This window comes from Sturnira hondurensis, unplaced genomic scaffold (assembly GCF_014824575.4).
Source record: "Sturnira hondurensis isolate 20B ecotype Veracruz unplaced genomic scaffold, ASM1482457v3 Scaffold0018728, whole genome shotgun sequence".
Lineage (NCBI taxonomy): Eukaryota > Metazoa > Chordata > Mammalia > Chiroptera > Phyllostomidae > Sturnira > Sturnira hondurensis.
In genome coordinates, this window is record NW_028091359.1 from 6,452,649 (window position 1) to 6,470,153 (window position 17,505).

At 46.6% G+C, this 17,505-nt stretch overlaps 1 protein-coding gene across 6 annotated transcripts in view; it reads right to left on the minus strand.

Annotated features, from left to right (window-relative positions):
- PECAM1 (platelet and endothelial cell adhesion molecule 1) overlaps nucleotides 1-17,505 on the minus strand; it is a 64,005-nt gene that overhangs the window by 35,140 nt on the left and 11,360 nt on the right. For all 6 annotated transcript variants that reach the window (XM_037070420.1, XM_037070419.1, XM_037070423.1 and 3 more), the window contains 3 exons: nucleotides 10,576-10,869; nucleotides 6,810-7,112; nucleotides 3,388-3,663 (listed from right to left, as the gene is read on the minus strand). In XM_037070420.1, the coding sequence (XP_036926315.1) occupies nucleotides 3,388-3,663; nucleotides 6,810-7,112; nucleotides 10,576-10,869 (873 nt within the window). The remainder of the gene's footprint in view (nucleotides 1-3,387; nucleotides 3,664-6,809; nucleotides 7,113-10,575; nucleotides 10,870-17,505) is intronic.

A 17,505-nucleotide genomic window follows, 5' to 3' on the forward strand; every position in this document is an offset into this window, starting at 1 on the left:
TTTGTCATCCCCTTACTTAAATATTTCCTGAAATACATCAGTATTTCATATATCATATATGTTTGTATTTTCAGCTACAGGGAAAGTACCAATTAAGTACATAACCAATGGGAAGACGGCTCTTTCCTGCAAAGCGATGTACCCTGACTTCACGGTTATGCCCTTATTGCAGAAGCAAGAAGAAGTTCCTCAATAATTACTGAATTCTTGAGACTATTTGCATATTAAGGAGGGGACTGAGTCCCGAAGTTCCTCTTAGGAAAGCTTCTTGGGCTGGAGGTTTGAAAATGCAACCAGGAATCAGGACATTGAATTCTACCCTCGCTTCTACCTTTGCCTGCTGTACAGGTTGGGGGTAAACATGAACACTGTCATCGTCATCACTGATGTTACATTGTTATGGAAGCCACTTCCATCTTAATCAGTCCACTAGTGTCTTCCTAGTCTCCTGTACAGGGCGTAGAATAAAACGTCAAGTAAGGCGGTGTCCCAATAGTTAATCTATATTTCATTAAGGCGCATGCCATCCTCTCTTCCTCCCGTATGATCAGGGTGGGCCGAGCTGTTCTCAGAGCTCTGGGTGAGGAGTGCGGAAAAGGGACCAAAGAAATCGACATGCAAGTGTCACACCATCTCATCGGGCAGATACCAAAAAATGTGAAAAAATGAATTAGAAAAAAAATCCCAAAGCAATGACTATGTTTAAAAATATGTAAACAAAAATGTGAAAAATAGAAATGCTGTTGCTGACGTGGGTACAAGACGGTTTACAATTAGGAAGGAAATGCGGGGGAGCAGCAGCTTGTAAAGGAGGTAATGTAAACAGCTGGGCGGGACCGTGACATGGACTAGAAAGGGTCGGTCTTCCCTTCGCTCATGAACAAACATTTATTGAGCTCCTGAAACGGGCCAGGTTCTGTGTTAAGTATAGATAACTTAGGATGAGCTGAGCCACAGACCTGGTCCTTTGAGAGCTCGCACCGAGTGCTGAGGTAGATGCTAAATCTTTGCAGAGACTGTTGATGTCGAGACACGAGCAGATGGCACTGGGACCTGAGGTGTGACCGTAGGACTCTGCTGGGGCAGGCTGGAGGGAGATTTAGGGCTTGGTCTTTAAGGACAACAGAAGTTTTTCAGTGGCAAAGGGGAAGGGGTAGCCTGAGTGGGGAGGACTATTTGGAAGAGGGCAGGGTCAAGGTGAAGGATCACGACAGTGTGGGAAGACTTTAAGCCAGGGAATAGTTGGAACGGAGATGTTCAGGGGATCCCTGTGGTAATCCTGGTGTGAGGGCATGACTGTAGAGCTGAGAAGACAAGACAGAAGTGACAGATCTGGTAGCACTTGGTGACAAATTAGGTCTGAAAAGGTAAACAGTGGGGGGGGTGGAAGAAACGTTTTATCAATCCAAAGACAAATGACTAATTCAACGACTTTTTTATGTTCACAAAATTACTGTGAGCCTCCAATATTGCTATATAGAGCCATTTATAGTGTGGCTTGTCAGAAACAGGAGTGCGGAAACTAGATGCATAAGTGGGCTTGGAGACTATGTCAAAGACTTGGTCGAACTTGACCAAGTCCACAGTGCATGCAGGCTGAGGGCATGGAAGAACAGACTGACTAAAGCACTTTGCTTTTTTGGGCCTGGGAGCCTGACTGACTGACGATGGCTTGTATACCCTGCATGGCACAGCCTTCTGCATGTGGGTGATCACCTACAGCAGCTAGAATCTCATGTCCAGTGATGCTTTACCTGTTCCTAAGTAGCCTGTCCCAGGGGTAAGGATGCGTCTCTAGCTGTGATGATCTATTTATTTCCTTCAAGAGCAAAGCCTGACCTTCGGCAGTTCTCTATCCCCAATAGATTGCCCAGAAAAACAGAAGATGCTCAATATATGTTGAATTAAATACTTTTCTCTAATGAGATAAGACCTGTCTTATCAGTAAAAAAATATCATGTGCCCTCCAAATATTTGTCATTATCAATAATGCACTAAATTGCCAGAACACATTGTAGACCTGCAGGATCCTGCACATACGCCAATAACCCAGTTGGGTAGTTGGCAGCCTCCCTGTGATCCTGAGGACCGGTGCTGTAGTCACTCAATGCTTAATACATAGTGGGTTTTCACTCAACGAGTCAACAAATGAAGGAATGAATGGACACCTCCACTTGGGAATCAAGAAGTGCTGACTCTCTGCCCTCGGAAACGCTGTCATCCTATGTTCATTCGTTCATGCAACTCATCAGTATTGAATTCCTACTAATGTGCCAGGCACTGTTCTGGGTATTCACAATACAGCCCTGCATAAAACAGGCAATGTTCCTGCCCTAAGCAGCTTTCAGTGTAGTGCCTGAATACATACCATAAACAGGAAGAAGTAGAGTACATTTTTTTTTTTTGTGGTAAGAGCTAAAAGGAGAAGTAAAGGTAGGTAAGTGGGAAAGGAGTTCAGGGAAACTTCTAAGTGCACGTGTTTAGAGGTCAAATAAATAGGCCCAGGGGTGACTCTTGTTCTTCCACTTGGTAATCCTGTAATCGTTGGGTGAGTTGCCCAAACTCTCAGCCATAAAACTAGAAGCAGGATATGTATCTCATAGCATTGCCATGAGCATGAAATGAAAAAGTAGCCACACCAGTCATACAGTGTTCAATAAAGGGGAATTGTTACTGTCATTGTTGAGTTTGCTAATGCTTTCTCACTCCTGAACCTGCCACAGGGTTTGTCTGGTGATCTAGCATAGTGTTCAGCACAGAGGAAAGATAAATGTGCTATAATAATAGAAACACTAGCCCTGGCTAGGTGGCTCAGTTGGTTGGAGGTTGTCCTGTGCACCAAAAGGTTGAGGGTTCAATCCCCATTTAGGGTACATACCTAGGTTGTGGGTTTGGTCCCCAATTGGGGCATGTACAGGAGGCAACCAATCAATGTTTCTCTCTCTCTCCCTTCCCCATTCCTCTCTCTCTAAAATCAGTAAACATATCCTCAGGTGAGGACTGAAAACATAATAATGGAAGCACTGGCTAACATTCACTCAGTGCTGACTCTGTGTGAGGCTCTTGAAGTCACAGCCACGGTAACAGTCCTGTTGCTCAGCTCTGCCATTACCCTCATCTCACAGAGCTGTGACAAAGAGAAACTCAGTAAGTCACCCGAGGTCACAAAATTGGTGAGTGGCAAGGTTGGGGCCTGACAGCAGAACCTGCGCCCTCCCCTGCCACAGCTAACTGCTTCCTGGCTCTGCATCGACTTTTCCCCTGAGCACCATCCCCCGCTGGAGTGCTTTGCCTACTCAGACAAGCAGGAGTAGGTTGTAGGTCTCATCGGCCACCGCGGTTTCCAGCACAGTGGCTTCTTGAGCCCGCCATAGGTTGATACCCTACCTGTTATGTTGACCACGATGCTGCTGACCTTGGATATCCTGCTGGTTTCCACTTTGCACGTGTAGTTGCCACTGCGCTCCACGGTGGCCATCAGTGAGTAGGTGGCCCTATTATTGTGCGTACTGTGCGCCACGATCATCTTGTCCTTCTGGATTATGATTTCTGGAAATGCAGTGGCCATGTGCGTCACTTGGATGCTGCACGTAATGTCCATCTGCTCTCCTTCCATGATCATCCCCCGAGGGGTGACGTGGAACTTGGGATTAGAGAAGGATTCTACAAGAAGAGGACAAGCCAGTTGGACTCAGGTTCAAACGTGGGTGAAGGAAAAAGGCACTTCTTCCTTTTCTCTGCTCTTTTGGTTGCCGACCACCGTTGTTCCTTATTAGTTAAAACCCAAAAGCCAACCGAAGTTTCTCAGAAAACTTCGACAAGGCTGCCCTGATGTGCCCTCCCTTCTCACTCGTTCTTGCATCTCCAACCTTTTGCTTAACTACAAGTAGCTAACTTTCCAGAGCTCCCCAAAGCCCTAACCATCTTCTGCAGAGATCAGTTGCAGACCCTTCTTCAAACAACCTCAGAAATAAGCACAGTAGTTAGAGACTCTTCTCCCTGACCAGCAAGGCTTCTCCAGGTTCTCCTTGCACCATTTCATGGAACTCTGGTATTGCAGCATAAACAGTCCCCAGGTGTCAACACTAACAATGGTGTAGACTGTTCCATGGAAATAAATGTTTAAATAACCAGAAGCAAAAAAAAAAAAAAAAAAAGGTGGGGCATTTCTAGTCTATTCCATTTCTCTCTTAAAGATGTTGGCCATGACTGACCAAATGGATTTCATGGCTCACACAGTTTGAAAACACCTTTTAAATACAATATGAATCGGATACTATAGTGTAGGACCTTCAGGAGGTGGTGAAGGAGGCAGGGCTAGGCCTTCACTCCTGCTAAAAAATAACAGAGCATAGAGAAGCCATACAGATAGGGGCATTGAAAATGCCAAACGTGAATGTAGAGTGATATAACACTTTCATATTCATTAGTTTTTTAGCAATAAAGTCATTTAAATTCACAATAAAAGGCTATTATTAAAAACATAGTCTGCTTTCCTGAGTAAAAGTCAGAAAAGAGAGAGCATCTTTTAGGATCTTTAGCCAACACCCTCTGGGGCAGCTTAATTACAACTGAAGGCATTTTTCCTTACACCCAAATTAATTTCAGATGCATCAGAGACCTAAACATAGGGGGAAAAATCATTTAAACCAAGAAACAGTGAGAAAACATAGGTACATTTTTTTCAATAGTCCTGGACTGTGGAGGAACTATAGGTGTAAATCACAAAACCAAAATTCCATAAGGAGGAAAGATGAATAAATTTGAGTAACTGAACTTTAAAATCTTCTGCACTGAAAAAAAATTATAAAATAAAAACAACGACAAACCAGAGAAAATATCTGCACAGTACCTAACAAAGAACTAATTCCTTTAATTTTTAAAGGCCTCAAAAAATCAATAAGAAATAGTAAAAATCGGCAAAGTGTATATGAACAGGCAATTGATGGAGGCAAATAGACCAATAAACATAAAGAACACACTCAACCTCACTAGAGACCAAAGGAATACAAGCCACAACCACCACAACCTATCGTTGTGCCTCCGTTAGACTGACAAAAAGAACAAACTATCCTAATATTCTGTGTTGGAAAAGTTGGTAAGCACCCCTGTGGATGAAAATGCTCAGCCATTTTAAGGAGCGCTTTGGCAATTATCTACTGATATTCAAAACGTACAAAACATTCAATCAGTAATTTGGACTGCTCGGAATCAACGCCATAGATAATAATGATAATGAAATACTTGCAAAAATACACAGGTTTTAAGTACAAGTATGTCTGTTGCAAGACTGTTTTAACAGCAAACACTGGGGGAATACCATGTCCATCAATAGATAAAGGTAAATACATCATAGCACATCTCAACAATAGGATTCCAAGTCGCCACTAAAATGACATAGGTCTGTATTTCCTGAGATGACCAAAAGCCCATAACATACTGAGAAAAAGTTATAAAGTAGAGTATTTGATGAGTCCTATTTTTTGTAAAAACAAAGAAAAAAAGCTCTGTGTGTGTATGAAGCGGAGTGAGTCTGGAGGACCACACAAGTGGTTTTCCTGAAGTAGTTGTATGATCAATGGTTGTCGCATTACCTTTATAAAGTATACTTTATACTTCATTTTCTAAAAATTTAAACCACACCATGTAGTCTAATCTGAAAAATATGTTATTTTTATATGTGTATATAAACATACATGACATACATATATGTAGACATATATACATACACAATGGGCAGGAATCAGGTACTGAAAGCAGAGGATCACCTATCAAACTTTAAGGCTCCTACTTTGAAAATATTTGAGGCCATCTGTGTAGGAATGGCCTTCTCCCCACTCTGCCCCCAGGCACTCACACCCAGGCTCCCCTCTGCTGTCGCCTTTCTCTCCCAAGAGTAATTCTCACGGTGCCTCATTGTTTCCTTTTGTCCAATCTCTTGTGGATGGAGTATAGGTAGAAGAGGGGACTTCCTTCTCTAATGTGAGAGGCAAAGGCTGAAGACCTTGCCCCCTTCCCTCCTGTTCCTCTTGAACCCCACTTTCTGATGTCTGGCCCACATTGGCTTAAAGCTGTGGTTTCCTAACTGCAGGTCACACAGTGCAGCATTTCAGTGAGTCGTGGCCAGAGTTTTCAAGAACTGAAATAGAGCCCTGACCAGCGTCCTATTGGTCACTGGTTGGTCCGTGTCTGACCAACCGGTTGGTCAGACATCATACCACAAAGCAAGAGGTTGCTGGTTTAATTCCTGGTCGGGGCACCTGCCTGGGTTGTGGGTTTGGTCCCCAGGTCGGGGTGCATGTAAGAGGCAACCCATCGATGTTTCTCTCTCACATTGATGTCTTTCTCTCCCTCTCTTTCTCCCTCCCTTTTCCTCTCTAAAAATAAACAAAATCTTTTTGAAAATGAGATAGGATGGAAAATAGCAAAATGCATCATATATCAAGATTAAGTATCATTTGTGAAATTTCGTTCAGAAAATTCAGACATATGTATGTATACAGTGGGACAAAAGTAGGTTTACAGTTGTTCACATTGAAAATGATACAATTATAATACAAGAATAAACTCTGTTTCATGTACTCACAACTGTAAATCTACTTTTGCCCCATCCTGTACATATATAAATATATGTATTAAACTGTGTCACGGTTGAAAAGTTTGAAAACTCTGGACTTAAAGGGACTAAGAACAGTCTTAGGAACAGTAGCCCTCCAGAGCCCCTGCCCCTTCTCAAACCCAGGCTCTTTCTCCCCAGGCCAAACCAGCAAGCCGGAAAGAATGAAGAAGAAGAAGAGCAGGACTCTGACCCCTCACGGTGACCAGGTCACTCCTGGTTGTTGAAGAAGTCTCCATGTTCGTCCCGAAGGCGATGCTGGCTGTACAGAGGAAATATATCACATGGTCCTGTTCCTCGACTGCGAATTCCAGTGTCACAAAATTCTGGTTCTGAGAAGTTTTCCTTTTCTGCTTGCCACCTTTTCTATCTAGTTCGACTTTTTCAACTGTGAAATGTACTGGGGCCTTTTCCTCTGGGACAGAGCAATTGACCGTCACGACCCCGCCTTCTACTGCCTCTATCTTGTCCAGCGTCACTCTGGGACTGGACACTCCTTTGGGGAAAGAGAAAGGCCGTTAGTATCAGTTTGGTTTCATGGCACAAGCCGAGGCATTGTGGTTGACCCATCTAAGAGTTCTTTTCTTTCATTCCCAGAATACCCGGTGCTACCTACCAGGTAATTATTGAGCATGTATGTGCCCGGCACTCCACCAGGTCCTTGGAAGCATATAAAATATGTTTAAGATGTGCTTGGTGCTTTTAGCATTCATAATTCCATTGGGAAGACAAGTCTTCCCAACTGAAACAGTTGGAAATAAAACAAAATAAAGCAAACCAGCCAGTATTCATTAGGATTACTGCAATTGTTGTTATACTTTTTGAATGCCAGTCACAAGCTAGATTGACTTTCTATCCATGACCCCATGTGATTCTCATAATAAACCTCCTGAGTGGGCATGGAAGGTAAAATTATGCCCACTTGATAGATGAAGAAGGTGAGGCTCAGGGAGGTTCAAGGTTCTTCCGAAAGCTCATAGCTATCAAGCCTCAGAGTTGAGATTTGACCCCAGGTCTGTCTGACTCCAAAGCCAGAGGCTGGGTGGGTGGGGAGGGAGAAAGGAGGGATGCATGGCCTCCCAGTTCAAAAAGCAAAGCTGAAAATAACCAAGCGTCAGAGTGTTTTGCAGAGACAATGAGCAATGGGGTAGCCAGGAAAGGAGGAAGCCCTCTCTGCCTGGGGGTTCAGAAGAAATTCTAGAAAAGAACAGGACCTGAAAGGAATGTTGGAGGAAGGGTGTTATTGGGGCAGATGATGTGGATGGGGGCTAAGGATGGGCATTTCAGGGTGCCCATGTGCACGGGAAACTGCCTGGGCCGAGGTGCATGACAGAGGACCATCCAGAGCAGAGAAAGGTGGAGATGATGGTACATCAGGTGATGAACCAGGTCAGATTAGGGGGCGCTGTGAGGCCCTGGCTGAAATTAGTTGTCCTGTCCAGGCCCCGTCATCTAGGGGTCATGAACTTCATCTTGGAGTCAGGTGGACTTGCTTGCATCCTAAACCTGCCTCTTCTGGGATGTGCCACCTCACTCAGTCACTTTTGAGGCTTACACAATTTTTCCCCCACCAAGTTCAGAGGTGGAGGGCTATCTGCTTGGGAAGGAGATCTGCTCTGTATTTCTACCACTGCTGCTCCCTGTAGTGGCCACTGTTTGTGAAGGCGCTCCCTGTTCACACCGAGCTCCCTGAGGGAAGGGGCCGTGTCTCACTCACTGTTGGGTGCTCAGTCTGGCCCAGAGTAGAGACTCAACAAATGTTTAATGAATGGAAGAACTGCATTTGTCTACCTCAAAGACCTATCATAATAATCAACCGTTAGAGGTCAACTTCAGAGTCAAACAGATTGTGATTCTGCCTCCAGCTTTGCCTTTGATGAACTGCAATAGCTTTGCCTTTGAAGCATGTCACTCTGCACTCCGAGCCCCAGGGTTCACATCTATAAATAGGAGGAACCAGGTTTCACTCCCGGGGCTACTGCAGGGGTTAAGTGAAACGTGTGTAAAGCACGTATAACCATTTATCTCATGAGAGCCTGATAAGTAGTAGTCCTACTAATGGAAGTAATAACAGTATGAATGACTGTTCTGGTCTCAAAAGCACAAAAACACAGAAACGACGCTCGTGCCAGCAGCTGTCAATGATGCAGGGTCTGACATCGCTAACTCTGCTCATTCAATCATCCAAGTTTTTAGAAAGAGCCCCCTAAGTTTCAAAAGCCTGCCAGGACATTTCTTTCCAATGTTTGTCCCAAACTCTAGACGTGCCAATCTTTTCTCATCACTAATGTGAAAACGGTTGGATCCTCCCCTGTCCTTAGCGGAGGTGTGGAAGGCCTGGTCTGCCTCTATGTGGCTTTTGCCCCTGGTGACACAGGGAGATGTCTGGCCGGCCACGCCCCCCTGCCCCATGTAGGACACCTGTGGAGGAATTGGCCTGGAAGGTGACACAGGCTGAGGAGAAAGTAGTCAGAGGCTGCTTACTTATGAGAGGAAAATGCCCTCCGACACCTGCCCACTGGTTCTTCCTGCTTCCCGTTGGCTGAAAGGGTTATTTTTTTCTAAGGATGCCACCTCATATATGCTGGGCCATTCATTCATTCAACACTTGGTTACTGAGCACACTCCATTCGCTATCCCATTTAACCCTTAAAAAACCATCCTTTAAGGGTACATGTAGTTAACCAGTTATCTCTGTTTTAGAGACAGGAAATGCAGAATCCAAGAGGCTGGGGCCCTCTGCTGGAACACTCACCTCTTCCTCAGCCTCTGCCCTTTCACTCCGACGCCACATCCCTTCGCTCTGCCCTCGTTCCACTTCCACCCAGGGAACCCTTACCCGATCTTCTGGGTCTGCACCCGGTGCCCCTACCCCCAGACATCTCCAACTTCTGTAGGTAGAATTATTCCCTTCCACATTTGTGGTCCCAAGCCACTCAGATCATACAACTATTGGGCTATAAGTATTTGTCTAAATGTCTTTCCTCCCCGCCGGACTGCAGCTGCCTCTGGAGCTGGGCCCCACCTGATGCATTTTCAGGTCTTGCACTGAGTTTTTTTGCTGACTTGCGGCTTCGGGAAATGTTTCTTTAGGGAATGAATGAATGAAAGAAACTCTCTAACTCTGAACCCAAATCCCCCACAATGATGTCTCCCCTATTTCTCCATTCTCATCCATATCCACTTCCCTTTTCCTCTGCTTATTTTATTTCATAATCATTGATTGACTGCCTACTATGAGCCAGATTCTTTGTGCAAGATACAGAAATAGAGCAAATACCAGCTCTTTCCTCCTGATCTCACAGTCCAGAAAAGCAGACACATGTGTGAGAAATAACTGTAATATTGCGTGAAAGAGTAAATGCCATTTACTGGGAACTCATTATGTGCTGGCATTAGGTTAAGCCCTTTCTTTACCCACAGATATCTTTTCATCCTCTCACAATTCCCTGAGCTGGGCATTATTATTATCTTCATTTCACTGATGAGAATTTGAAAGTTTGGAGAGGTTCAGGCACTTGCCCAGATTTGGATCCAGGCAGATTGACCACAGAATCCTACACCAACACTTGGTCCAATGGCCTTTGTACAAACACCATTCACATAGAGAGGGCATCAGGGCTGTGAGCACCCTGGGGGAGGTTGTTTTGTCTGGGAAAGTGTCAGAGAAGAGACCCAGTGGAGTCTTGAAGGAGAAAGAGTAGTTCACGAGGAGATGAGATGAGGAAGGGTATTCCCAGGAGAGGTAACAGAGTATGCAAAGATGGTGAGAAACAGCTTGGCATGTTGGGAGCATGGCTACTGCCTACATTTTCAGGTTGGGAAAATGCCAGGCAGATGAGTGAGAAAGGCAATGGGTGGGCAGGCAGATCCCGTGTCACTATGCATTCAGTTACTGTTCTTGCTACCGCACGTGTTAGCTTCATCTGCACGAGCTACGTTCCATTCCAGGGACTCACCTCTCACCAACACCTCGTAATCCGACGTGGTTTTCATCTTGTTGTTCAGAATCACAGTGCATTTGTACGTCCCTGCGTTGTAGACCCGGGCTCGAGGGATGAAATACCTCTCCACGCTCTCCGTGGAGGAGACGTTGTGAAACAGCACATCGTCCTTATAGAAGAGCATCCGGTGCTGAGGCTGGACATGGGCAGTGGTGCTGATGTCCACGACGCACTGCAGGGTCAGATTGTCCCCATTTTTCACCTCCTCCCCTGGCAGGATCACCATGTGGACGTTGTTGATGGTGAAGGCTAAATGACAAGAGAAGGAGGGAAGACACACCTGTCATCCCAGAAATGACATTGCCCTGGTGACCTTCACCACACTGGATTGGTATCATCCTATGCAGTGCGGTGTCCAAGGGTCCCAAAAGGCTACAGGGGCCAGATGGGTAATGACTCTGGGTGGCGGGTCAAGCATGAGGCAGTTGGTACTATGCTTCTCATTTTCCCACCGAGACAAGGTGGCAGTCTTCAGAGTGTAACAAAATAAAAACAAAACCCAAAAACCTCTGTTTATGAGACATGTGCAGCCAGTGAGCTGCCACATCATGGCCCCTGGAGGAAGCATAAGATTCAGGTAGACAGGTGTTCAAGTCCTGGTTCATCACTTACTGTGTGACCTTGGGCAATTAACCTGTGCTCTGCTTCCTCATCTGTTAGATGGGTAAGGACACATACTCAGTAGGTTGTTGCAAGGCTTATAGGAGAGGAGCAGGAAAGCACCCATACAGTGCCTGACATACAGTAATTGCTTAATAAATGACAGCTACCACTATTCTGAAATTGGAGGGCCACTCCCTGGAAATTTCCTTCCTTACCCTAGCCTGACAGAAGAGCAGAGTCCTAGCTGGCATTTTCTATCTGATGAACTCAAGGCCTCACCAGCTGGGTGAGGACTTGAAATCACGTCTAAGGCAGCCACATGCCGTCCTCATCCCCATCTGCCACTGAGAAGCAAAGAGAACACATTCTCTTCCACGGATGAGGAAAATCTCTGGCCGGGCACCTGGAGCAGCCCAACCAGTTACCGACCTCTGCCAGAAACCAGGCACCAGATCAAATAGCCAAGTGCATCATTTCTGGCCCATGTCATCCAGCATCTAATATCCAGCAACCGCAGGCTATCGAGAGAATTCAGCTGACCAGCGAGCACATTTTGAGACTTATTTACAATGATGGGCAGCAATGATAAATTGCTTAAAACTGGATGCTCTCTGGCTATGTAATAAGTAATTTTGTCTGTTGGTTGGTTGGTGGTGGGCCACTGCTCTGAAAAGTTTCCAGGCTAGAAGGTTCTGGACCATGCTTATCGGTCAGGACTTTCATCCAAGCTTCAGAGCAGACCAGGGCAGGTCTGCCTTTTGAAAACCCTCTTGATCCGGCCATAGGTCCTTCTGCAGCCCACCTGGGTTCCTAGTTATGCTCCTTGAAGTGCCTCAAAGCACCTCCGCTCTACCTTCCCTGCGGCTTATTATCCAAGCACACGGATCTGGGCTCAATCGGTGCTATGAAATATTTACTCTCCGAACTCTTGCCACCAAAAACAGCGTCAAACATCTTGTGATCTATATACAGCTAGAAAGAACAGACAATATGTGGGAGAGTTCAGAGGAAAATGTATCTAAAGTCCATGACCTTAAAGTCAGGTAGCTCAGCCTCTCAGAACCCCTATGCTTCTACACATCTCGCCCACAAACTTACACCTTTCCCGCTCTCAGGAGGCTCCCTGTGTAACGTCAGGACCGGGGTTGAGAGTTACTGTACCTGGTGTGCTTTGTTAGCCTCTTGTGTCTTCTGCCTCCACAAAGTGTGACTAAATCAACCCTGAGATTTTAAAATTTTGTTTAAGTTTCTAAGTGGATAAGCAGTCAACTGTTTTAAAACCCCCAAATGTAGATGACATGATATCTACAAGAAACCCCAAAGTGCCTATGGAAAAATCATCTGAAACAATGGTAAGTTTTAGGGGTGGGTTGGAGGATATAAGATTAATATGAAAAAAATCAGGATAGTGGTTACTTCTGAAAGGAAGATGGGAATAAGATTGCGAGGAGCAAACAGGTGGATACGGATACGGGTGATGTTCTAATTCTTGGGTTGCGTGGTAGGTGACTTGCTATTAAAAACACACATATAAATAAAATGAAAGGCAATTCTGCATGGATCAAGGATGAGAGTGTGTTGTGAACCAAGGACTGTGATTCCAAATCTGTGTACTTCAAGTGCAAAAAAGGAAAACACACAGAGAAAGATACAGTGTGAAGTCTCCCATTCCTGTTAAACCCTGTGCCCACTGCCCCTGCCGGAGTAACTACTGATTTCGGTTGCTTGTTACCCTTCCAGCTAGTCTTTATGCATCCATAAACAAATACAAAAATAAAGTCCTATTTACTCCTCGCCCACCTTTTGCGCAAGACACAATTCTCCATACACAGTGGCAGCTCCAAGCATGCACCTTACCCCAAGCTTACGGTGGCCCATTCAGAGGCCAGAGACAGTATGGGACAGTGAGCTCCAGGTGTCGTTCAAGCAAAACAGGGTCACATGGTTTAGGTAAGGCTCCTAAAAGTTTGATTCTCATCAGACACTTTGATAAGAGAAAAATATTCATGGGCCATGCCTGATGAATGGATATTTATTAATTCTCCTGGATTAATAACTCTAACTCTCCTTATTTTTAGACCAAGGAAGATCTTCAGAAATCTGCATGCTTGGACCTCCTTGCTATGGTCCCACACTGAATTATATTAAACAACAACACATAATTTTTATAAGTGGTCCCAGATCAATTATCAAGTAAGAAAAAGGTAAAAAAAAAAAAAAAAAAGGCACAGCAAGCTGTCCAGAGACACCGGCAAAAATGGCCTTTCCCTTTCTTGTAACAAAGGGAAACCTTTTAGCAGTGATTTAGAATTTAATTTGTCTGCAATGTCTCAGGTGTTTAAATGAATACAACAGTCCACACCTGTCTCTTTGTTCTGAGCAATTAATTTGACCAAAAAAAAAAAAAAAAGGCATCTGGTCAGTCCACCATGTGAAATAAGGCAAGGGCTTAAATTCCAGATGTTTCCACTGCATTTGATCGTCAGGCCCTTTTTTCTGTCTCTGCTCCTTGTTAGCTCCTGGTCTGAGGAGCCTGCTGGGTGAACTCTCGGTCCAGAAGTTTCTTTGGAACATTTGTAGTTCCCCATTGATTACTACGGTCCCATCCCGGTCAGGGACAGGCAGGCCTCGCTTTCCCTCCTTCGTTTGAAGCTCATTATTTAGCACAGAGATCTATCAGGGGAGAGTAGAGAGCAGAGGCCCCATAAGTGCTGATACAGGCGATGACCTGAGCCAAATCCCAATCTGCTCCTCACAAACGGTGCAGCTGCTGACAAGTGACCGAGCTTCCCTGAGCCTCAGTCTCCTTATCCACACAATGGGCATAACAATAGTAAGTGTGCCTGTGACCTGAGTTTAGTACCTGGGGTACAGCTCCTGATTCAGATGACATACCTGAGAAATGTCAGCTAGATTCCATCAGGCACGGATATAGAACCAACTTTTGAGTTTTGAGGTCTCTAAGCACCTCCTCCACCACCACCTCCTCCACCATTACCTGTGCAATAACTAGCCTTCGAGAAGGTCTCCAGTGAGCCTTGCCTTCTGGTCAGTCATGCCTGCATGCAGTCCCCTCCCACATCATACCAGGGCTGGGCTCATGACCAACAAAATACTATAGAAGGGCTGGCATGCCACTTCTGAGATTAGATTATAAAAGACATTGCAACTTTTGTCTTGGCCACTCCTTCCTTTTCTCGAATCGCTCACTCTGGGCAAAGCCAGCTGCTGTGCCATGAGTCTCCCCATGGAGAGGAGCACATGGCAAGGAACCGCCACAGAAGTGGCCCTAAAATCAGATCCCCTAGTTTCAGACGAGCCTTCCAGTCGCTGTAACCCTGCCCAACATTTTACCTGCACTCTCCGGACAGACTCTGATCAGAGCCACCCGGCTGAGCCACTTGTGGGTTCCTGACCCTTAGAAATTGTGCGAGATAATAAATTGTCTTCAGCCCCTAAGTTTTGGGGTCATTTGTTAAGCAGAAATGGATGACAAATATACCACCCAACCAAATTTCAAAACTATTTACCCAATGGTTAAGACAGTACAGAAGACGGAAAACATTATTCCCTTTGTGAATAAACTGCCAGGAACAGCCAAACTGGATTCCTGTGTGTAGGTCTCACTATTCACACAACCGAGGGACCGTTCACAACCTGGGCTCCCTGGAAGTTCACGGATGGGTGTCGGGGGACCCATGAATCCCCTCTGACTATGTGCAAGAGTGTGTTTTTTTGGAGAAAGGGTCCACAGCTCTCCTCCCAGAACCCAAACTTTCAGAAGCATCAGGACAGAAGGATGGGACTGTGCAACAGCCTTTGTCACCTGGGGAGTCAAAGGCTGATGGAGACGGATCCAAAGCCACCAAGTCACCACAGCACCAAGCTCTCGAACCCTAGGACTCAGGGGTCTGATTTCCTCTACCTCCAGCGGATGCTGATGCTCCCGGGGAAGATGAGGCATTATGACTCAGCCAGCCACTTGGCCCTCAATCTGGAAATGACTCAGAAAGAAAGGTCGGGGGAGAGAAGAAGGAGCCACCCACTGTTGTCAAGAACATTACAGGGAGCCACGAAGCATGGGGTCCCTGCTGCACATCAGTGCCCAACACGGACCACGCTGGCGCACCTTTTGAATTTCAAGTATCTCCAAGCTCGGTTGGAGTCTCCTTCAATAAGACATTTATTGAGCACCTATGCCAGGTGCTGGGCTTGCCAGGTGAATACCAAACCACCCTCGCTGTCTCAGACCATGCAGGCTGGTGGGGACCCAGATCGTTGGAGGTTAGTGATATAAACACCAAGAAGAAGGACTGCCCAGGAGAGGCCAAGGAAAGTCTGAAGGAAGTAACCCCTGAACTGAGTCTTGAACCAGGCCAAGAACAGGGGTACTCCAGGCAGGAGAACAGCATGTACCAGGGCACAGGGGCGTAAACAATCAACGCATCCAGGCACAGACAGTTACAGGAACCAGAGCGTGGGGCCAAATGGGCCAAGCAAGCCAGGCAGGAGGTGTCAGGACAGAGGGCGTTGTCTGCTGTGTTGGTAAGCTGGACCCTGTCCCGAGGGAACTCAGAAGGGCGACAGGATGATACTGGAGTGTTAGAAAGATCACTGTGGGCTAGAGGAAGAGCCCAGAGGCCCATGAACGGCTTGGACAGGAGTTCAGGTGAAAGCTGACAGGGCAGGGACAGTGGGAATGAAGGGACGGACTTGAGAAATATTTAGCAGACTTGAAAGGACCTACTGGGGGAGAGGTGAAAAGTTTCTGGAACTAGACAGTGGTGTTTGCAGAACAATGCGAATGCACTAAATATCATTAATAAATTTTACGTTATAATGTGTTTTGTTAAAAAATTTTCAAAGACTTATTTGAATATGGGGATTGAGACAAGAAGTGGAAGGTAAGTTTCCCTGATCAGGCACCCAGGAAGACACCAAAAGTGAACATCGGCAGAAAAAGATAAGCACAGAGAAAAAAGCCATGGCGGTGAGACTGCTTTGGGGGGCCCTGGGAGACAACTAGAAGGAGATGTCACCTACTGGCCCCACGGGATGCTCAGGGGAGAGGCCAGGGCTGGACTGGACCAGGGGCGCGTGGAGGTGCAGGGGGCCGGCTAAGGTCCAGCGAGGATAAGACCAGGGAGGCTGCCAGGGATGGAAGCAGTTCAGCCCCGGGGAAAGTCCAGATGTGCCCTGGGGAGAGCGGGCATTTGTCAGAGATGCAAGAGAACACCAGGGAAGAGGATGCAGGAGGCCAGAAGGAGGCCTGTGCAAAGGCCACACAGGGCCCCAAAGCTGAGGGCTGGAGCGTTCACGGCATTTGGCATCAGGAGGCCCGGGCGGGAGCCCAGTGCAGGGAGGAGTGGGGGCCGTGACCAGACTGTTAAGTGAGGGGTGCCTGAGGGGCAAGGAAGCCCAGACAGTGAGTGTAAACCAGCCTCTAGAGAAGTCTGACTGAAGAAGGGAGCAGATGGCTAGGGGACACAAGCTGAGTGGAGGGGGCAAGTTATGCGTGATTTTCCTTTTTCGTAAAAAAAGTAAGAGCTGTCCATTGTGTTTGAGGCAAAAGAGCAGGGGAGATACTGAAAGTGGAGTGGGAACTGAAAAAATGATAGAATGTGATCCTGGGGGGCAAAGCGAGGGCTTGGCTTGGAGCCCAGGTGGACAGGCTGGCCCAGGCCAACACAAGGGGGGAGGGGCAGACATCTTGTCTGAAGCAGGAGGGAAGCCAGGAGAATGGGTGGGGATGCAGATAAGCCTCCAGCTTGGGCAGAGGGGAAGCTGAGGAAGTTCCCTCCAGACAGTACTATTTTGAAGGTGAAGGCTGAGGTCATCTCCTGAGGCAGGCAGCTGGGGTGGGGTAAGGGCCAGAGATACAGGAGTGGAAAGTGCCAAGGCGGACCCAGCACCCCAACCACAGAGAATAAGCTTGTAGGTCATGCGTGTCAAACACATTGACAGCATGGCCTTGGGTGGCCCAAGGAATTGGAAGACATGGATCCTAGCCCCGACTCCACTAACACCCAGTGCTGATCATGCACAAATACCTTCTGGCTTTCGGGCCTCAGTTTCCTTAAGTGGTAAAGCAAGGCAGAGGCCTGAGGCAGCAGTGGGCAGTGGGCGAGTCTCCTCCTCTGTTACATAGTTCTGGGGTTTTCCCTGAACCCACTTTCTCTATGACTGAACCATGGGAAGGGGACAGTTCACTTCCATTTGAGATGGGGAAGGAGCTGGGAGGTCCTGGGAAGCAGGATGTCCGGAGCAAGAGACAGAAGCCCA